This window comes from Lates calcarifer, linkage group LG9 (assembly GCF_001640805.2).
Source record: "Lates calcarifer isolate ASB-BC8 linkage group LG9, TLL_Latcal_v3, whole genome shotgun sequence".
In the NCBI taxonomy this organism is placed as follows: Eukaryota; Metazoa; Chordata; class Actinopteri; family Centropomidae; genus Lates; species Lates calcarifer.
In genome coordinates this window covers 18,203,525-18,226,884 of record NC_066841.1, presented here as the reverse complement: position 1 = coordinate 18,226,884, position 23,360 = coordinate 18,203,525, and the positions used below count along the sequence as shown (strand labels likewise).

Below are 23,360 nucleotides of genomic sequence, written 5' to 3'. Positions count from 1 at the left end.
CTGAAGACTTCCCCGGTCTGGACCAGAAAAGTGTGAAGGGACAGGTTTCCATGGTAACTCAGTCAGACTTATTTAAATCTGGTTTGTGCTTTTGAGCTCCTGGAAAGTATGAAAACTGTGAAAGGACGACACGACACAATGTCCATTTGTTTTTGTTTTACTAGAAACTCAAAATTACAATTTGTGTTTTTAAGCATGTGGTATACTCAACATTTAAAAGTCTTATTCAAATGTTTTTTTTTTCCCTTTCAAGCTGTAATATTCTGAATTGTCACTGCTAAAATCATTCAAGTCTCGCAAATGTACCCAAACCAACAACGAGCCCTTAAATAGTGTTCTTCAGGTGTACGAACTCTATTCCTCTTAACGTCGCTGAATTTTTGGCAACAGTAAATCCCACAACGAAAAAAAAAAGAAGTACCGCTAGTTAGCTACCGTTGATGCATCTCTGTACCAAAGGCAACATCAGCAAAAATTCAAATCTGTACAGGAAAACGTTATTTGGCAAAAGAAAAGAAAAAAAAAAAACAAGATTCTTTGCAAATCCAACCTGCGATCACCTGCTAGATTTTCCATTTCCACTGATAAATAGTTCGAAAATATTGCCAGTTTTTCCAAAAAACAAAAACCACCTTGACACCCACGTACCAGACGATAAAAAAGATTAAGTGAAAACGAGACGTAAATAAAGATCTTTGCTTTTGTATAACCTTCAGCATAATTAATCTTCAGTTATTTTAGTAATAAATTAACAACAAAAAAAGGATTCAATCATTGCACTTCAAGTCGCAACAGAAACAAAAAGGGAAAGAAAACAAGATCATTTGATTCACCCACACACACAAACTCCATTTTTACAAGTGCACTATGAATCTGTTATAGTATTCTTTAAAAAAAGTATATAGAAAGAAAGACCATTGAATAAAATCCCGCCTCGTTTGTGGTCTATCCGAGTAGGAGTAAAATTACCTGAAAAGTGAGAGTGGAAAGTGTTTGTTTATCCTCTGATGCTCCCTTTTTGTATTGCTCATATATTGTAGAAGAATATAAGACATACTGTAGCCCTCCTCCTCGGCCCCTTTTTTTGGCAGTCCCGCGGTGGATTTCAGTCACAGGAGAAACACTGGTGGTTATCTCTTCATCACGTTCGACCCTCCACAGTTCAAATAACCAAAAAAAAAAAAAAAAAAATCAATCTCAGAGTATAAGAAAAGCTCGGGTGCTTCTCATCTGACTCTTGAAGTGTTTATTGACGATGACCGTTGGCTGAGAAAAGTGAAGGAAGAGAATAAAAAAAAAAAGATGGGGAACGATCAGCGGCTCCAGGTGACGACAAAATGCACCAAAGCGAAGCTCAAAAAGTCTTAATAATAAATGAAGGAGCAAAAAGCAAAGAGAAAAAAATGTATTGTCCGCTCAAACGGAATGATATTCAAAGGACAAAAACAAACAAACCCCCCCCTCCCAAAAAAAAAAAAAAAAAAAAAAAAAAAAATAAAACTGATTCATTCAGGGTTAAGAGGGAAGGCATGGCCCAAGCAAAGCCCTCTTCACTTGGCTGTTTGTAAACGATGTGGACGTAGCAAACTGTGTGTACCGTTAATGCATAAAGTTGAGTGTAAACATACTCATTGACATGTATCATAGACACGTGGAGAAAAAAAAAAAAAGAAGAGAATTCAAGTTGTTTTACATGTCAGTGATACTGTGAGTGCCAACATGCAGGTGATGTCTTTAGAGTGGCTCTCTGAGCACTGACTGCTGCTGTGTTGGGTGTTGGGTGTAGAAGGTGGTGGTGGTGGTGGTGGTGGTGATGCGTTTGTCTCTCTAGCTACCCTCCAGGAGCTTGGCCAGCGTGTCCCGCAGCTCAGTCAGCTCGAAGATCTTACTGTCCAGCAGCTCCAGCAGCGAGCGCAGGCTCTTGCGGAAGGCTTCTCTCTCCTGCTGGCTGCTCTCCAGACGCTGCTCCAGATCGCTCAGCTGAGCCTCCAACACCTGGTTCCTCGACTCCGTGTCCTGAAAGAAACAACCAAAAAATCGAATTGTATATTCATTTAAAAATAAAAAACAAACCATGCAGAGCTGAAGACATAATGTATGTGTTTTGAAGATGTTGTTTTCTGATGGTGTTAAACTGTATATTTGGGCACCCTGCAGGATGGTACCAAGAGAGCAGTCAAGGACCTGCAAACCAGCGACAAGTGCTGACGGCAGATGAGGATGGAAAAGCAGTTTACATCGACTTCATCGCGTTCATAGAGCACGACTCTGCGACCAGGAGGAAAATCACCCGCGCCGCCACGCACCTCCTCTTCGTCAGCTACACAGAGAAGGTGGTCAAGCGGATTTCGTTGAACTCTGCCAACCAGGACAAGAGGCGTTCGTCTTTGACGCAGTGCGACGTCGACTCCAGCCTGTGACCGTAAAAAAGGATTTCCACACAAGAGCTCGTGGGCTCCTTTGCGCTGGTGACCGAGCAGCTCTAAATGGTAAAAACTGATAATGATGCGTCTGTGTAGCCTCATTAAAAACATGATGTTGCTATGACTATTACTCAAAGACAGTCACCCCCTCTGCTCACACTAGATAAAGGGATATGTAGCTAAAACCTGGATTTTTTTTTTTTTTTTTTCATAACAGTACAACTGTGAAGCAGTTTGTTAACAAATTCAACCAGATAGAATGAACTGCTCTGTACAGTACAGTGTCTGCTTTTATTCTGCCGTTGCTGGACAACACAGAATAAAAGGAAAGGGCTTCAGTGCATAAAAGACTTTTAATCATTTATGCTCAAACTACAATCTACCTCACTCACACACTCCGCGAGAAAACATCCTTAGATTTGATTTCTTCTCCAGAGATAAAGAAGCTTCACTGTCAAATTTTCTGTCCTATGGATTCTCTATCTGTCTGCTGTGTCAACAAAGCCAGGGAGAAGGAAATGTTGAAATGTTGTGTTACCTGATAAATCTTGGACGACTGCACTTTCCCATGTCCATAGTTGTTCAATAAGTTTTCATGTGTGTGGACAGCTCTGAAGAAACTGGGAGATACTGTTACCATCAGAGTCTGCCTCTCTCTCTCTCTCTCAGCTGCTCATACTCACCATGTGTAGAATATGGCATGAATGCAGTGTTAGCGATGACATGTACATCTAAGCACAGAGCTTCACTCACCTGTAGTTTCTGTGTGAGGGAGTCTTTTTGAGACTGAAACTCATTGGCACTCTCCACCTCTGCTTTAAGTCTCTCTAACTCCTGGAGGTGATGATAATGAGAGGAAATATTAAGATCAAATAAGACGCACGTGGTAACAAACGTGTCTCCGTAACACACTCCTCATACCTCCTCTTTGGCCTTCAAAGCCAACTCCAGCTCTTCTATTGTTTGGTTAAGTTCTGTCTTTTGAGATTTGATCACCGTCGTTTGACCGCTCACACACTCCAGCTCCGTCACCTGGAAGGCAAAAAGAAATCTTCATCACAGCGTGATGTACTTTCGACAAATCAGATGTCAGATATGTTCTTTAATGGGAAACTTTGGTTTGCGGTATGTGTGCAGTGATTACCCGTTTGTGTAGCCTCTCTGCTTCTTCCTGATAGGCCGCCAGCTGTTGTTTCCACTGTTTGACGTTGGCTGTGGACTCGAGCAGAGCTGCTGTCAGTTTGGCGTTGTTCCCCTTAAGAGCCGCCAGCTCCACCTCCCAGTGCTTATTGATGCTGGATGAACTGGAAAGATGTGAAGAGGAGATGAAGAATCCTGTTAGCACGGCTGTAGCCCACAGTTATTTTCATTGTCGACTAATCTGCCCATTGGATTCTCATATTTCTCTTTCAATCTGAGGGAAGTGCCGTGATCGATCTTTGCTTTCAGGCCTTTTCTCAGTGAACATGTACATGTGTATGCAAAGGTTACTTGTAAGTGGGTCAGTTCTAGCTGCATGATGTGTAAAATGTCTGCTTTGTGGAAAGTGTGCTGTTACAACATGCACAAAAAAGAAAAAAAAAAAAATGTAAACGGTAGCTGGTTACATGAGCTGCCTTGAGTTACTGCAGTCCTTTAACTGTGTGGTGAATAGTCACAGTTTACTGGACTGTCGTGACTCAGGATGATTAGGTGAGTCTGGTTGATCTCGTAGCGAAATCTAGAGATCACATCTACGAATAAAGACGCACACACTCTCACACTGATCTAAGCTCTGCCTGTGTTTGTTGAAGAGATTTGCTCTCTGGCTACGACGTGTGAGGCAGTGGAAGTCGAGTGAACAGTAGATTCTACTTTGTTCAGCCTGTCCCCACCATGGAAATTAACACTAGTTAACAGCTCACAAAATGACACAAAGGAAAAAACAGTGTTGCACAATTAATGAATGTATGAGAGATGAAGTCCCCAGGATAAATACTGAGGCGTTTACGCAACACTGGTATTTATCTGATGTTACTGAACCATCAAGAATCTACTGAATCTGACTTGTGAATCCAATCAGGAGATCAGTGCCTATATTAAGCCCTAGAAAGGATCAATAGCTGAATTCACTTATTGAATCTGATTACATTTTATTAGGTTTACCTTTTATCTAGTAGCTTAACTGACACAGGATATTAGATGCAGATACCAAATCTGTAAGAATCTATTGATTAATATCAATTTACACAATCTGTAACATAAGAAAACATTTTTTTAAAAGTGCTGGACAGGATATTTTATAGTATAAATATGCATTTGTCACAGTGACACGGTTTTAAAACATAATCTTTAACATTTTTTGTACCTCTACGCATCAGCTGACAGATGTGACACCAGAACAATAGATCTGCAATGAGCTAATAACAGCCTGGCCAATTTAATTATCACCTGGCTAAGAAGGCAGAAACTCAATCTGATAATGAGGTGAGAAGAAGAAAATATGAAACGTTAATTAAATGTATGCTACACAAACAATGAGCGGCTGTAACCTACGATGTGTAAAGCATTTTAGAAAACTTTTAATAGATTTTTAAAAGTCCGTTTTTCTGCTGCATTAATATCCCCTGAAGCGCAGCTGACACCCCAGAGAGTGTGATCAGCCGATGTGGAGCACAGAACCATCTCCACTCATTTTTAGTGGTTTATAATTAATAGGAAGCATGCGTGTAGTGTTTTAATGTAATGCTTTACTGCTGTCCAGAGGCCTGGGGGACCAGATTAATAATGAATGGATGAATCGACATATTCAACATGAGCTGCAGCACTGCAGTGTGCCAAAGTCATTTTAAATCAGCACTCCCCAGAGTCGCTAACAGACAAGTAACTCTCACACAGCTGAATGTGATAGTTTCATAATCAGGATGTGTGAGCCACTGAAAAGTCATTTAACAAAAGGACAACTTAAAGAATTAAATCAATCACACTCTCGAAAAACACAGCTATAATAAAAGACAGAAATAACTGGTGATATTTAACACCCGGCTTAAACGAGCCTGTCGTCGCTCCGAGCTCAGGTTTACCTGGCTGCAGTTTTACCTGTGTGAAAAGGGCAGTGCATTCTGGGAAGGCTCTGCTCTGGCTTCAGTGTGTTGAGGTGTGTCTGGTGTGACTCTCTCGTCGTCCGTACCGTTGATGCTCTCGGAGGTCAAAGGTGACTGCAGATCACCCGGGGCTGACTCCTGATTCGTCACATTGGTGAAACAGAAAAAATATTACTGTGGTCCACAGTCTGGGTGATCTGGTTATTCACTTTCATGCTTTCAGAGCTAGATGAAACACTCTCATGTCTGGCTGTTGCATATGGAGCAAGGAGAGTTAGCTTAGCTTAGCACAAAGACTGGAAACAGAGGGAAACTGCTAGCCTGGCTCTGTTCAAGGGTAGACAAATTTTATTACATTTGAACAGAGCCAAGCTAGATGTTTCCCTATTTCCAGTCTTTATGCTAAGCTAAGCTAGCAATTGTTAGCTGCAGCTACATATTTAATGTGCAGACATGAGAGTGGTATCAATGTAACTCTCTACAAGAAACTGAAAAAAAAATCTAATTATTCCTTTAAGCTTGGATCCTGAGACACAATAAATCTTAGTGAAAGGGTGTTGATGATTCCACGCTCTCAAAAATGAACATTGGTTTGAGCTGTCTGCAGTAAATGATGCTGAATCATGAGGTTTCTGGTTCATCTCTGAACTGTAAAGACTCCTCATGGCTACTGTACACAAAGTCAACTTCAGATGACAGGATGTTTCCACTCTGAATCAATCTGTCTATTCATATTTTCTCTTTCTTTGTTGGAAGACTTGGCTTTTTATTGGACTGCTAAAAGGTTTGACTTTTGGTTTTGACTTTTCAGTGCATCTTTTAATGTCTCAGCAATACTGAAATTCTTTTTCTGCCTGCTGTACACACAGTTCAGACAAGTGATTTCAGAACTGTGACTCTAAAGACCGTGTCCCTTTTTTCTGCAACTGTGTTTGTCGCTCATGATTGGCAACAGCTCAAACGTCCCTGATTACAGCCGACCGTCTCTTTTTGAGAGCATGAAAGGAGAACTGGGGGGTCGTCAGCGGGAGGTTTCAGGAGACGTCAAATGCTGCAGGGGAGACACCAGAGGAGAGCGGACTTTGTATCATTAACTCGGGGTAAGACTGGGGAAAAGGGTCATCGGATCAGAGTCATGAAAATGGTTCTTTCCGTTTCTTTTTACCTTCTTTTTACCAGGTTTGTTGACTGACAACACATTCCTTTTTACAGCGCCACCCTGAGGAGGAGTCGTTAGGGAGAGCAAGGAGGTAAAACAAGCCACAAGGTGTTTGCTTAGTGACTGTAACATCATGATGTGAGTGAAACATAACACACCATATTACAACAAGACATGTAAGCTGCACTAAAGGAGCTGTCGGACATGAGTACATTAATTTCTCATCTATTTCTAATGAGCAGTGATTCTTACAGGTTGGCAGTTCACTCTGGTGCTGTCAAGAGGCTTATTACCAACTTTATTACCATGTTAATATTGAATTAACATAGATACTAAAAGAAAAACTTGACCCAGAATAACACACATCAGTCAGGTTACCATGAATGACACTTCAGTCAAAGCCAAAGATATGTCCATTAATCAAACATCACTAAGTGCTGATGGATGAGACATGTAGAAAGCTCACATGAGCAGTAGGAAATAAACCACAATGACTGAGATCTTATGAGCAGATCCAGATGAAGAGATTTTTCTTAAACTGTAAAAAGAGCTAAAGTTATGTCTGGGAAATATTGAATATCTCAAGAAGGAAACTTCTCCTTGGACTAACTTAGAACTACTACTAATGATTATTATTTCCATTTTAATCTGCCAATTATGATCTTTATTAATCAATTATTTGTTTGTTTTGGTCTGTGAAATAATGAATTCATGCTCTTGTAAAATCAAAGCACAGCTGCTCATATGTGAGAAACATCAAATGTTCAAGAATGAATCACATGATTAACCAATTACGGAAATAGCAAGTTAACTGTCTATCGACTGCTTAGAAGTTTCACAATGTGATGGTGATCACTGCTCATGTCCTGTGTGACTGATCAATTTAATCAACTCATCAATCACTGATGAATTGATCAGTTAATCCCATGTTGACCTGTTTCTTATGGGTGATGTTTTGCCGCTATACACTGCAGACATCTGTCTGCACAAACATATGATGGTTAGATGTCAAGCGGATGGATTACATTCTGAAATAAAAACAAGATTCTTGTCACTGGCCCAGAAAACCTCCATGTGCAGATCAAGCCATACCTCTGTGCCTGTGGTGAAAAGAGTGGGTGTATTTTTTTTTTTGACTACGGCATCAGTTCTGAACATCGTATCAGCAAGTTCATCCTGTCCTGTTTATATCATCTAAATAACACCTGCAAGATGTTTTACATTCCCTTGTCTCCTGAAGAACTGGACTACTGCAAATGAGATGTAAACCAGAGATCACTGAACGGACCAACTAGTCACAAAATGTACCTGCAAGACCTTTAACTAAAACCAGGCAGAATGAACATATTATATCACTCCACTGGCTTCCCATGTGTTTTATCATCTCTGTTTTCCTATCTTTGGTTTTTATTTGGTGTAATATGAATGCAAAGACACAACAGTGGGTATGGTGCTGGTTACCTGAGAGGGAGTGCTGGTGAGCTCCATCTTCTCCTGAGACTTCTCCTTCGCTAACCGAGCTGCCTCCTTGAACTCAGCGAACTTATCTGCAAACTAAAATTAAAACAACACTGCTAACAACTGCTAATACTGAACTGAGCCGAATATAATGCAACCGTGATTATAAGATAAACCCCCACCCCGCTGAAATCTTCACTCTCATGTGAGTGAAACATGAAATACAATACTCCAGTAAAACCCACAATTAAAGCATCACAATCATTTTCTCTGACAGTCTGCACTTTTCAGATTGTCTTTATAAGCTCATCATCTGTGCATTTTTGCAGTAAGGACGTTAGAAAAGACACTGAACTCGTCGGACAAGCGTTCAGAAACTCTTGCAAGCTAAGCCGGCTAACAAACACTTTTCGGCTGATTAACTCAGACTTAACAGACTTGCTATAAATGGACTGAAACTCAAACATTACATTATGGCTACCAACAACCCATAATTAAACACTTGTTATACTGGTACTCTCTCCATTCTCTCCTCAAATAAAAGATGACCCCCACTTTTTCAAACTTAATATCTAGAAAAAATATTGTCTTACATTCAGGCCAACACAGTACTACAGCCTGGATGGAAGCTAAAAAAACAACTTTCTCTTTTTGTTTTTTCAGAGAGCATGCACACTATTAGAATCGGTCTCTCCATGGGGCCACACTGTGGGTCTGTTTCCTGTGTTCTCACCTTGACCAGGTGGCTCTCAGATGAGAAGCCGAGGCCGTAAACGGTGTTCGCCCGGCTGTCGGCCCACTGGCCAAATTTCTGTGACGTCTTGGTGAATGTCATGTTGGGGGTGATGGTGCTGTTGATAATGGCCTGTGGAGGACAAAGCACAATGGCATTTCAAATTCAAAGGTAAAAAAAAAAAAAAAAATGACTATCACAGTCAGAGCTGTGAGTGGGGACGGATGGTTTGGGCTTAAGCAGCTGGATATCTGATCTACTGGGACTGGGAGATGTGAGTGTGTGTGTGTGTGTGTGTGTGTGTTTTGTATAGACGTGTGTTTGTATTCCCACTGTTTGGTAAACAGGAAGCAGTCAATGAGGAGTTCTAAAGTGAGTCCAACTGACTCTAATGTTATTGATCAGTGTGGGACGGAGCGAGGCGAGCACAGATGGTTTGTGAGGGTTTATAGTTTTAAAAAATTACCTGCTGCCTCTGTCTCTCAAATTTCCTGTTATGTAAGATGCCATAAATACAGCTGAGCTTAACGGTTCTTTCTTGACCTTGGAAACAGAAACTGACATCAACTACTTTTTTCGCTTTTCTGGAGCTTCCTGTATCACACAGTTCTAAACAAATGTAAAAGCTCCAATCCATGTTGACTTAAATGTTGAGCTTGACCAATCATCTGTGACGTTGGAAACAGCAGATGACATCACGGCCAAAAGCTCCAGAAGTGTGTAGATGAACTTTACGCCAAGATTGCTTGGTCAACTACCTTTAAGCCTACAATAACCACATTTTTGACCACGGGGGGGGGGGGGGGGGGGGATAATAACATCAGCATATATTTGTGTATGAGAAGAAGTCCAATATTCCCTCTCGCTCTGTTTTTTGTATCTACCAATACGTGAGGGAAATATCAGGCTCTTTAGCTGCTAAATGCTCCACCAGCTAGTCTCGAACTATGTCTGCCTGCTGTTTCAGTGCTGAGCAGGTCAAGTACTGTGGCTTTTTTTAGTGCTTCTATGACTGAAAACAGCTGCCTGCTGCGACTGAAAACAACATTATGAGAGCAGTAAGGGTGAAGCAAACTTGCAATAAACATCTGTAAAGTCAAACTACAGATTCAGGTGATAATTCTCTGTGGGCTTATCACTGCGAGCAACACTTTCACATTGTTTTCAGACTGTCATCATAAAAATATTGATAATAGCCACTTTAAAGAGGATCTTAACACCCTTTGAAAATGTGTTTGCTGATCTTCAGTGGCTAAACTTTGCACTATTGGGTGTCTGGCTTGAAAATTTGAACAAGAGAAGGCAGCGAAACTCCTCCTTTCAGCCTGTTGCTGGGTCAGTCGTTTGCATATCATTACACAGTAGGTTGTTATTTACACTCTCAGCTTCCAGCAATCGATGGAAAATGGCATTTTAAATAAAGTGCATGTTCAGTGGCTGTAAGGTGCTACCAGAGCGGAGAGATTTGAACATCCCAAATGAGGGGAAATAGATGGAAAAATTCAAAGGATAAAAAAAATCTGAAAATGCAGCTGAAAGGATGATTGACAAAAATGGCAAAATAGTTCACATGCAGTCGCCTGAGAAAAATCTAAATGCACTACCGATATAGCATTCACGTCTGGAGCCCAAAGTCCAGGGATAGGTTTGAATATACAATTCAAATCAAAAAAATATTTTTACTGTTATTTACAGTAGTTTCATATAGTTTAGTACAAGAGGAATAAAGAGGGTCACAAGATAAATGTGAAGGACAGCTAACAGAGAAGGAAAAAGCAGAAAAAAACATGTTAATGCTACATGTAATCTTTTACACTTCCCTTGTGCTCTTTGGTCTTGCAAATTACTGAAGAGTTTTACTTCTTTGGAAAAACAAAAGATCAGTAATGTTCATCTTATTCAGTTCTGGAGAACGTATATTTGATTCTAACAGTAACAGAGTGATCATTGTTCATGTTATTTCTAAATGCTGAATTGAAACTTTTGTTCAGAGGATAGCAGGTGAGCTTAACATGTAAAATGTGTCTACAAACATACAATTCAGTATAAATAACGAATAAAGTTTCCAATAATGAGTTAGTGGTAAATATTCACTGGGGTTTAAATAGAGCTTTCTTTCGTGGAAACTCATCTGGAAGTCAATGATAAACTCAACTTACTGACCTAAAATAACAGCATTGCGACTTTTTCCTGTAAACTACATTCCAGTCAATACTTGACAGACACATAAAATAAAGCAATACCAAATATTCTAATAAAACAAGGGAAAAGAATCAGTCTTTGGTTGAATTCAACTCAACTAGTGGACATAAATTGAGGATTAGTGAGTAGTGTTTTGTTCTCAGGGGTCAAAACTTTAAAGAGGTTTAGCAAAACATTCATCTTCATTTCAAAACACATTTTACAAAACATTTCAAAAGTTTGCTCAAGTTTGGAATTTGGAAAGCAGCAAAATCAGAAAGATTTGTTTTCTTCTTCTCTGGTGAGAAGACGTATTGTTGCCTGGATGATAATGTCCTCCAGCACCAGCCCACCCAATCTCTGCTATTTCCAGCTGAACACAGCACAGCTAACTTGCTGGTTCAACAACAGGCGTAGTCACCCAGAGAGGCTCTTACATAACCATGCTAACTCCACCCCTGCACCTCTCTCAAGACTAAAATAATCACTGCCACATAGATATGACAGGCCCAACCACCCCTTCACTGCCTCAGCACAGAGAGGCCAAGCAGAGGCAAACAAGTCACTGAGCTGATTGTAGAGGTGGGATATATTGACAAAATAAGTGTTTGGGATTATTTTTGATGATTAGTTCAAACTTTATTAATCAGGAGGAGATTCTTTTTTGGGGATGATGACCATCAGTGATTTTGTACAATTTTTAAAACTGGTCAAAGAGGTAGTTATTTCCTGTCCTTTTCACTAAGGGAAAACTGTAAAAAGTTCAGAAGATTTGATCATATACCAACAATGCAGCCCTTAAATGAGGAAGAGCTCATAATATCTTGATAACAAAGTTTAGCTTTGTTATCAAGATATTATGAGCTCTTCCTTCCTAGCTATCATCTGTGTGAAAGTGATATGTGACAGTCATGTTTCCTGTGATTAGATATGGCTCCGAGTTTTGATGAACTGAATTGATGAACTGATTAAAAACCTTCACATTAAGAGAGGAAACAGCTTACAGACACAAACACTGCTATACTCGCACAGACCTTAGATCCATCCAGACTGATGATTCGATATACATTCCTGGTACTGTCGAAGAAGTAGGAGACTGTGACAGCATGTTTACTTGTGGGAACCCAATTCTTCTTGGTGTTTGGGTCGATCTGGAAGACGTGGGCCCGTGTACTGAAGATGGGCTGCTCTCTGCGGAGAGAGAGGAAAGGAGGAGACAGGGGAAGGAGGGAGAGATGGAACGATCAGTGCGTGGTTATATTGTAGGTTTTCCGTGGTCAAGCTGCCTTAAATATGCAGTGTGCAACTAAAACACTGGCCTGTGAAGAGGGAGAACAGACTGTGGTTACACCAATATAGATAAAACAACAGACAACTAGTTTGCGTTTAGCTTTAGAGCTTTAGTCACCACTGCTGCTACAGACAGTTCAGCATAACCATGTTTGAAATGGCTTATTTTTTAGGACTTAATGTGTGTTAGAGTTGTTGCAAGAATAATTAAAGACAACCTGCTGAGCTGTGATCATTATGCATGTTAAAAAAATACAGCTATGGAATGCTTCATCTAAATAGAGCACAGTCTTCCACTTTAATAGTAAGCTTCAGTACAGATAGAGTAGAAATGTCTACACACTAATTCATCTGTTTTTAACAAAAAAAACTAATGGAACCAGCTATTACAATGTAGCCATTTTATACATCATGCAAAAGTGCAAATTAGAATTAAATGAATTTATTTGATTTATCTCCCGGCCCTACTTCAAACAGACACACAGTGTAACGTGTACAGTAGCTGATAACAAAAGAGAAAAACACATGAACTAAGCGTCGGCGGCCATGCTAGCAGCTCTATGAGGTACTGACTTAGCTCCTGAGAGAAAATGGATGTTTGTACCAAATTTCATAGCGATCCACCGAATAGGTGCTAAGACTTGCCATTAAAACCAAAGTCATTAGGATTCAAGTTCTGGGAACCATGAACATCTGCTCAAACTTAATGCACCAATCCATCCTGTACATGTTGCGATATATAACTGAAAAACTGTAAACTTTGACCTTCTGGACGCACTAAAGAAGAACCAGAGGATGACACCTGTACGTGTGAATCATCCTCTGGGGAACATGAATGTCTATAGAACCTGCTTACATTGCCATCCCTAGAGCCACACCACTAGCTCTACATCAAATATCTAACACTGCTCTGCCAAGGAAAGGAAAAGTGGAAGTGTTGAGGAACTGGATGAATCAGAGGAAGGTGAGAGACACAGTTTCCAAGATCCCAGCACATCCATAATTCACTTTCCTGCTGTGTTGTTGCACCACCACTGACTGGACAAGGAAAAAAAAAACACCCACCAGAAGTTCAGTCTGTATGAATGTACACATATAGGTGTTACATACAAACACAAAAACTCCCTGTTCACCTGTCATGACATGTTGTTAAGTGGTACATAAGGTTTTTATATCTGCAAAAAATGACTTGGTGTGAGAAATGAGACACTGAAATAAAGAATGCCTGGTACAAAATCAAATAAATCTGCAAATATTAAAGTTAGCTCCATAATATGTACTCGCTGCAATGTTCCACAACACAAATAAACCACTGCAGTGTCATTAAAAGTAATATTATACAAACCATCATGCTATGACAGTGACCCAAATGACATTCACACTGCTAGAGCGCATCTAAAACCGGGGAGTAACACTGAAGTTCATTTGAGAAGAATAGCTGTAAAAGGTTACGAAAAAAAGCCTTGAATAAGAAATGCAGCATGTAACCTGGATGCGGAGAAGGCAGAGGAGGAAGGAGACAGACAGAGACAGAGAAGGGGGGCGTCTTTCTTGAAACCTACTGCCTCGTGTGGGTGGCTGAGATAAAATCAGGGAGGAATTATGCATTTTAAAAGCAGCAGAGGAAAGAACATGTATGCTAATTTGTTTCTACTTTTAAAAGAGTTGAACAATGGAGAGGAACCCACACAGACGTGGACAACCATGTCAGATGACAGACAAACCTAAGACCCCTGTACATCAGTGGCACAGAGGTTGCTGCAAACGTCACAAATCACAGCAAAGACTCTCTATGACTGTACTGGATGTTGGTGCAGTTCCTGAGCAACCTGCATGACAAACAGAGGATTAGAATGATTAACAAACAACAGGTCGATTGATGGAAGCTAACAAGATCATGTGGGTTCAGATCGATGTTGTGCACAGAGTTGGTACACTTCCATATTAATTTGGCAGGTGCAGCTGTGGAGCGGCTGCCAGCTTTTTGGAGGCCACTTATTTCATTTTGAACACTACTTTCACACCTGTGACACCTGTCACGGACACAGCTCGATGTGACATGCTCAAATGATTTTGGCTAGAGAGGTGGCAAGGTGTTATATCTGAAGCCTCATGTGTGTGACTGTGTGCAGGCCAGACTTGACCAGCAGGGCGTACCCTGACGTAGAGAGGGTGAAGTGAGGCAACGATCCCAAAGGTGACCTGGGAGCACCTGTGCCAACATACAGAGAGATCAGCAGGCTCTGGGCGGCTTCCAAACATTGCTATGGATGAAAAGCTGCCAGGGTCTTGGATTAAAAGTAAAACGAGCTATAAATGTCTGGTTGTGGTCTGAACACTCATGGAAATCCACAAGCAACTCAGAGCAGATTTTTGCCTGAAGATGTACAGACTCTGTTTGGAAATGTACCAATTTGTTGTTTTCCTTCAGAATATCAAAGCGTAGGGCTGATGCATTTACAAGTCATCTTCTCCAGATCACATGAGGGACAGATAAAAAAAAATATAAAGGACAATCTGGACAGGACAATCTGAATGGAAATAATAAGCAGTTGCCAAGAACTGCAATAATTAGTGGATTAATTGATTAGTCAACTGACAGAAAATTTACTGTTTTTCTTTGATGTTCATGACATGAGTTTTAGATGCTCAGTTGGACAAAACTAACAAACTAAAGACATCATTGTAGGCTCTGAGAAATAGTGTGTGCTGTTTTCTCATTTTCAATGTTTTTCAGAAACTTATTCATGAATTGAGAAAATAATCAACACATGAATCAACAATAAAAACAATAGCTATCAGTAGCCCTAAATATTTCAAAGACAGATCTGCAACATGCATATATTTGTTCTTATTCAGCAGTTCATAATTTAATGCTTATTTAAAATTCATTAATGCATAACAAACACTTTTCCTGGTGTGATATCTGGGTACACAGAAAAGACAAATGCACACATACAGAATAGTACTAAATAAGGATCTGATCTAAATATAGAATTCCTTACAAAACTGGTGTATGTGTCCTGATCGCAAAAAGTTCTGAAAATTACACTGATATGCCAATGCACAGCAAGTGTTTTAATAGCCTTCCAATTCATGCAGATGGTTCTTCTATGTAAATAATCTCAAGTTTCACCATCACAGCAAATGACTTGTAGGAAAAGCACCGGTGTTACTGGAACCATTAATGATGCCATCACCTTTCACTCAAAACCGCTAATCAATCAATCTAATGAGTCATCATCTGTGGACCGTGAATGTCTAGACAAATTTTAAATGCAAATCCATATGTAGAGATATTACAGCCTAGACTGACTGACACTGCCATCCATAGAGCCAAAGCACCAGCGTGACAAAAAAAACAAAATAATGCAGATAATGACTAGAAATTTTGATACCTTTATCGGAAACAGGTATCAAAATGCAAAATGGGTATCCAAAATGCAAAGCATGATCCTTTCTAGTCCAGCACTGTCATGGATATTTGAGATCCTCTTTCACACACCTCTGTCACTCTGCACCGGACAAAAATAAACAAGAGTGCTCTCGATCCCAGCAGCTACAGCCATGCTACAATTGGTCATAAGCTACTAAAGTAAGACAAAAATTTAAGTTATTACGGCTACTAAAGCCGAGCACTAAAAGAGGCTCTTAATCTTGACACTGGGCTCTTTTAACGTCAATTTGGTTCTAAGATGTCTATCTGCTGGTCTTCGAGGGAAACTGGATTTGATTGCTTGGCTGGAAGTGGAGTGTCCCAGGTCTCCTCTGGGACACGAGCGATTGTTCCCCTCTCTGGGAACCTCTCATCATGTCTCAGTGTGTTAATTAAGTCAGCAGAGTGGAGACTCTGCAGATGTTATTTAAAGATAGATACAGTTAATCAGAGAGATGGTGGAAATGTGAGGGCGTGTACACAGGGTTCACACCAGCTCACACACACTTGGTGGTAAGAATATACTATACTATAAATATTAATATGCATATTAAATATGTAGGATATTTATGTAGTACAGTGCAAAGGCAAGTAAATACCTAGTTAATACCAAGAAAGGAGAAGAGATGAAAATAAAGTTTTAGATTGGATTTGATGCAACAGCATTAATGCTCTGTGGAGGTTTAGTGTGAGTCAGACATGATTTGCTGATGACATGTTCTGGACAAGTTTGGAAAATTGACTGTTCTTGCTTGGTAATTACACAGTTTACACAGATAACAGTGACAGATCTGCCAATGAAATTCTTAGTAATTCTTGAAACAATGGGTGCTTGATTTCAGTCAGAGCTAGACAAAAGCAGCCTCTCACTTTACATTCCCAATTTTCTATAACATCTTTAATGGGTTACTGGAATATTAAAAGGAAAAAAGATGTGCAATGGTGACAGCAAAGGTGTGAGCAAATAACTGTCTAGTGGGAGTATGTTAACTACGTTCTCAACCCAACACACCATCAGAAATACAGATTCATAAGGCCAATCACTTTGTATGTGTGAATGTTCCATAAGCCTAAAGCTACATTTGCTATGCAAAATGTCAGCATCCTCACCAGCTGATCTGTGTAAAGCATTGTTCTAGTTTTAAAGTGTAAAGCTAGGAAGTCCACAGATCCCTTAACTATACATAATACTGCTTTGGCATTGTTTCAACTGGAGACCAGAGTCACTGCCTCACAGTTGTACGCCTGACTAGTCCAGTTGCAGCAAGTCAAAATATGCCCTTCTGTTCCTGTGTTACGGTGTTGAATGATGACCAGAAAAAGTATATTTGCAGAACATTATGATGCCACAATGAAGTTGACCTTTGACCTTTTGGATATAAAATATCATGACTTCATAGTTGTATCGTATTAGACATTTGTGTGAAATGTTGTCATAATTAGCTATGAAATCTCAAGGTATGGCCAAAAGGTGCTTTGCGAGGTCACAGTGACCTTGCCCTTTGACCTTTAACCACCAAACTCTAATCAGTTCATCGCTGAGTCCAACTGAAAATTGGCACCAAATTTGGGGAAATTCCCTCAGGGCATTACTGAGATATTGTGTTCACAAGAACGTGACAGACGGATGGATGGACAACCCTAAAACATAATGCCTCAAGCCACGTTTGTCTGAGGAGCAGATGCATAAAAATGCATCAGATCCAGATGCTTGTCTGGATTAAGTCACTATTTTCAATTAAACTGGAAAAAAAAAAACATGTACTGTTGCTGTTAGACCCTGTGTTGAAGTCTCAATTACCCATGGTTTTTTAAAGGAGGTTGAAGAGGTTGCCTTTACTAAACTGTAGCGGGTCATTTTATGTATTCAGCGTGTCATTGGGCTGACAGCATGGCCTAGATGAAAATCTGACCCAGTGGTGTGTGTCTCTATGAGAGTGTGTGGTGATTGTTAGCCCATAATCCCTTCTCACAATGAAACGTACTGTGGCATTCGAGTCTCAATGACAAGTGCTTGGACAGAGGAATCTGACCGCAGATGTTATCAAATCAGCAGTTCTCCACTTACAACCAGCAGATATGTTCACGATAATAGACATCTCCAGATGTCTTGTCTTCTCCAACCAACAGTCGAAAACCCAAAATGTTCAATAGAGAAAAGCAGGAAATTAAGAATCAGGAACATTAAAATTTTTAGCATGTTCCCTTGAAAAATTACTAATCAATTGGAATTATTGATCAATTATCAAAACAGTTGCCCTTGCTACTCTGTCAATCGGCAAATGTAATTGTAATTGTTGAGTATTTGTTGCAGCACCTCTTACAAACTTTATTTTCATGTAATACTCTCCTCACTACACAAATAACACAAATAACTGAAATCTGCAAAGATCAGTCATTTTTCCACCATTTTTGCTTGAAAAACTACTGATACAATTAACAGATTGTCAAAATAATTGCCAATTATTTTTCTGTTGATCAACAGCGCAGTAAATCTACTAATTGTTGCAGCGCTAGAATGAATGCATTTGTCATTTTTTATTGGTTAATCCATCCTTTTATTTTCTGCTGCTTATCCAGGTCTAGGTCACATTAATTTAATTAATTATATCATTAGGAATTATTCTTAATACTGCTGGAAGTGCTGGAAAATGTAATGTAATAACTAATTCCAGGCCATATTGTCTCAACTGGTTTTCCATCATACCTTCTTTATATCATTGTTAAATGGGTATCAAATTGCATTCAGTGTGGAATTAAAAAGGTCATAAGAAGTCTTAAATTAAATTTTACCCCTGCAGAAACCCTGTGTACGAGTCTGGCAGTGCGTGACTAATCGATCAATTGTTTCCAGGCTTCTTCACACTCTTGGCCATATTTATTGTGTCACCTATACTGTATATCACAGAATATATAGCAGGAATAAATATAAATAATCTGATTAAAACAAGTGAAAAGTCCTGTCTGTCAGAGTGCTCACAGCTTCAAGCGTAGGAAAAATAACCCTGCATTACTAACTTAGCTGCTGCCTGCGTCGTCATGGAAACAGCCCATGTGACTTAGGGCTGGTCATGAGCCGTGAACATCCTCCAACTCTGTCTCTCCCTGTCCTTCCCACATGCTCTCTCGCCCAATCCGATCCCGGTGTCCCTGTCGGTTAACCCACTCGCAGGGGGAGGCAGCCGGGTCTTGGCAAGGCAAAAACCTCCAGTCTAAAACACCCATATGCCATACACAGCGCTCAGAGCTCTCACAGGCAGATAGAAGAAAGCCTGTGTTCATATGATTATATGCAAAGACAATTTTGCCTGACACGTCCAATCTTTTTCCTTACAATTTCTGCCTTGTGTCTTTTCCACCACTGCCTTCTCCTCTTAGGTAAAAAAAAAAAAAACAGGATAAAATACGTCTTGCCTTTTCAAATTACTTCTTCCTGACCTTGATGAAAATGTTAATAAAGGAAGTCAAGGAGAAATGAAAGAAGTTAGGGAAAGAGTTGGCACAACTCATTATCATGCAACACCAGCTGAGTGCATGTCAACTCTAAGTCATGTTACCACATGTCTTTTGCAAATGTCATCTATTGTTTTTGGGGGGGGGGCGTCAAGTGATCAATGCTCCTGTCACCATCACCTCATCACTAGCATCACAATTTAGTGTGCCTGAGATGCCCCATCTTTTCAGATGTCTAGATTTGTAAATGTATCTTACATTCATTTTAAATAATAGTCATGACTTGTTCATACATTTTAAGAGCACTTCTCTGGACAATATTCTGTATTTTTGAGTTTTCATAATAAAAATAATTGTTAGTTGTAGCCATAGAGACTAACCATCCAACTGCAACTGGTTCAAGTCCAGCTTTGCGGTATTAGGTCTTTCATATGTTGTCTGCAGTGAACCGACGTGCATATTTTGTTATTTATTTTCAGTGTAGGAAATAATAAAGCTATCTATCTATCTGTCTGTCTGTCTCAGAAATACACATCCAAATTAAATTTCTGTTTACAAAATTATCTTCAGGGCTGCAGTCGACGATTATTTTCAATATCAATCTATCCGCCAATTATTTTTTCAATTACTCATTTAGTCTATGAAACACTGAAAAATAGTGAAAAAAAATATTCAGTTTACAATAATATATGACAAAACTTGCAAATCCTTTCTTTTAAGAGACTGAAATCTGAAACGTTCTTCATTTTTTTAACTGGAAATTGAAACGATGAATGATGATGAACAGTAAAGTACTTGAAATTATTTTTCTAACAATTAATTATCTCTAATTATCTAAATAACTTTCTGTAAATCACCCTAATTGGGTCCAAGAATTACAGCTGTCAGTAATATTTTTCATATAGATGTAATCTCACTATTGTATGTAATGTGCTCACTAATGACATCATCACACCTAAATTCCAGTGACAATGGCTGGACACCACTTGCTCCCAAAACATGTTTCTGTTTGCACTGAAAACATGCTGACTGTAAATCAATCTCTGACCTTCAGGCCTGAACAGTGAAGCAGAAAATATTGCCTGGACGCTGTTTTATTCTAAATGCCAAGTTTCAGGAGGACAGCTTGTTTACAGTCATCTATTATACAAGAACAGACGCTCCAGTACTTGTTGGAACAGCCAAGTCTGACTAACTAATTAAAGGGTAAGGGCACACATAGGACATGCTTGCTTTCTGCATCTGAGGAATTGATTGCTGACTGGATTATAACCATTGGCCTTGAGAATTACAGAGGATGTGCTTTGAATGAGGAGGTAGGCAGTTCACCCCCCACCTCATCCTCCAACCACAATATGACAACAAACCAATCACATGCTACATCATCTGCTTTCATCTGGAGTAAGAACTAGGTCGCTCTTGATCAGGAGAATCACCATACATCTGCAGGTTCAGCTACATGCATTACACGTACCGGCTGCAGAAGACATCATTACTGTCTGTGGGCGATTTAAAGATGTTTAATCTCTCTTTGGCAGCACAAAATTATAACACTCTTTTTGAATATATTTTCTTATGGGACTAGAAAAACAATAATGCATATGTCTTACTTCCCAAACACTATTTTAATCACAAAATATGCACTGTCTTGACATGTTCTCTGTCAATTCTACAACAGTAGCCTACTTCATTACAGCCTAATCTTTTCACTTCTGTAATCTAAAATGTCAGTGTATGGAGCCTGTGAGTGGATAATGATGGACAGCTGCTGCTATCAGCAGTTCACTGTTGTATCTCGTGCAGTTTGTTAAGGCCATGTGTGGAATGTGTGTTAGTATTTCCATGTACTGCCTGATGACAGTAGAACCTCATACAGTTAGTAAAAGGTGATTAGCTGAATTATGCTGAAAGTGCTGACCGAGTAAGTCATATCCTGTCATATCCACTGGAAGTTACAAAGCCCATTTTTGCTCAATGTACTAGCACTTTTTAACTACACTTTCTCAGGGAACAGTCAGAAGAAACTATTATGCATAAGGCTACGGCTGCAACGGAAAATTATTTTCATTATTAGCTAATCTGCTGATTATTTTTTCCATTAATCAATTACACACTTGGTCTCACTGAGCTGATCGTGACATTTTTAAAAGCCCTAGAAAACCAAAAAAAAATAAAAATAAAAATGTACTCAGTTTATAATGATAAATGACAAAGAAATCCTTTCTCAGGAGAGTTTAAAATCTGCAAATAGTTGGCATTTTTCACAACGTTTGCTAAGAAAATGACTATTCTGATTATAAAAATAGTTGCTGGTTTTCTGTCCATCACCTAATCACTGCTTTGACCTGTCATTAATTCTACAACAGTAGACTAATTCGTTACAGCTTAATCTTTTGACTTCTGTAATCTAAAATGTCAGCGTATGGAGGCTGTGAGTGATGGACAGCTGCTTCTATCAGTAGTTTAGTGTTGTATCTTGGGCAGTTTGCTGCGGCCAAGCATTTGTTATTAGTATTTTCATGCACTGCCAAGGTGACAAGGAATGACAGGAGTGCTTCATATAGTTAGCAATCAATTGCTTACTGAAATCTGCTGAAAGGGCTGCTCAAATCCACAAAAAAACAGTCAGTCATACCCTGACATGTTGTGCGAGAATTATAGCTTTATATTCCACTGTACTGCGAGTTACATACCCCATTTTTGTTGGATTTAGTGGCTTAGATAGGGTCGAAAATGCTCCTCTCGATGGTCTCTTGAGGGCGGTGTGAACAGGCTGGAGGCTAGCTTCAGCTTTTTGATCCCCTCTCTCCCCGACTAATAATAAGCGGCTCTGGTTGCTGATGTGACTTCACGGCCGGCGGAGCCACCGTGCTGTTTTCAGTCCGACATGGCTTGTTGTTGTTGTTATGCCCTTGAGTACATTTTGGTGGGGGTGTTGGCTTAGGTTCATCCGAGTAAACGTGTCGGTGCATGCATGATGACCGAGAACAAGCTCTCTGATAGTGGCAATAGTTGCTACCGTTAGCTAGCTAAATAAAACTCCTCAGTTATTCCCAAACGAGGATTAACGAGCTAAACTCTGACTGACAGGACAGGCAGTGTGATTTATATCCAAATTAAGATCGGGTTGGTGAAGCAACCTTTTTGAAAACAAAGTTAAAATGTCGAAAGAGACAACCGAAAGATAGCTTTAACGTTATCCATTCGTTGCTAACCTGCTGTCCGTTAACTGCTGCTGATGCGAGCTGTGAAATCTGACCGGATAAAGATGGTAAATGTGGAAACACTTATCCTCAACCGAAAAGAAAAAAAATAAACCCCGTTAACGTTCACCCTTCAATCTCAATAAACCGACTGTCCATAAATCCCAGTCTCAGTCGCTGGCTCTTTCTCGCCGTCCGCTGTGCCATCAAATCCCCCCCGACCAAGACCGTCCAAGATTAGCGAGTTTTACAGCCACAAAATAAGTCCTTTAAAGCGGACATGTTCTTTCAAGAGAGGGCTTCATCTCCTCTGCTTCTGGAGAAAATGCAGAAAACAGTCGGTGCATGCTCCAGGCTTCGGCATCACATCCTCCAACAGATTATTTACCGAGAGCAAAACGTACGCCGGTTTCTGGTCTTTCTTCACTTGTAACGTAGCCTAAATGCGGGTTCAGGTGATGTCAGTATATGGTGCGGATGCCGATGCTCCATCATCCTCTCATCTTCCCCAGCCCGTCTGGTCTATGTCAGCCGCTCTCAGCTCATTCATCAGCTCCGTCCTCCGCCGCCGTCCTGAGGGATCGTTATTATAACGACGTCATCACGTTACCGGCTGAAGTTTTGACGTCATCGCAATAAAGGGTTTCATCACATCCGGTGGGCTGCCAACATGAAGTTGTAGTATAAAACACAAAAGTGGTTAAGACAGGAGTACAGATCACAAAACCTCATTATATTACACACATGGCCGGATTAACCTTCTGGGCTCCTCGGGGCAAAAATGCTCCCATACCCCACCAATGTTGGACAGTAAGTCTACATTATGGGGTACCATTCTGCAGTGTGTTTCACTATGTGGGAATAAAGTAGTTAGCTGGAAACCTGTGAATTTGTATGCAACACACATCCTTGCATTGCATAGTGATTGTTATCTGCACTGT

General features: G+C 40.0%; 1 protein-coding gene across 4 annotated transcripts; it reads right to left on the bottom strand.

Annotated features, from left to right (window-relative positions):
- Window positions 1–141: 141 nt before the first annotated feature.
- LOC108895453 (homer scaffold protein 1) lies at window positions 142–23,027 on the bottom strand. Of its 4 annotated transcripts, none has more exons than XM_018694287.2 (10): window positions 14,052–14,143; window positions 12,072–12,228; window positions 8,857–8,988; window positions 8,127–8,219; window positions 6,672–6,725; window positions 5,502–5,644; window positions 3,568–3,727; window positions 3,345–3,455; window positions 3,177–3,257; window positions 142–2,016 (listed from the first exon to the last, which is right to left on the bottom strand). In XM_018694287.2, the coding sequence occupies exons 1-10, from the start codon at window positions 14,066–14,068 to the stop codon at window positions 1,828–1,830; spliced, it is 1,137 nt and encodes a 378-aa protein (XP_018549803.1). In that variant the 5' UTR covers window positions 14,069–14,143; the 3' UTR covers window positions 142–1,827. The 4 variants fall into 4 exon arrangements, 3 of the variants coding, with proteins under 3 accessions (XP_018549803.1, XP_050928988.1, XP_050928987.1); XR_007813889.1 differs by lacking the exon at window positions 6,672–6,725 and adding an exon at window positions 2,962–3,043 and having other exon boundaries at window positions 1,934–2,016; window positions 14,052–14,142; XM_051073031.1 differs by lacking the exons at window positions 6,672–6,725; window positions 14,052–14,143 and adding an exon at window positions 21,910–23,027.
- Window positions 23,028–23,360: the final 333 nt, after the last annotated feature.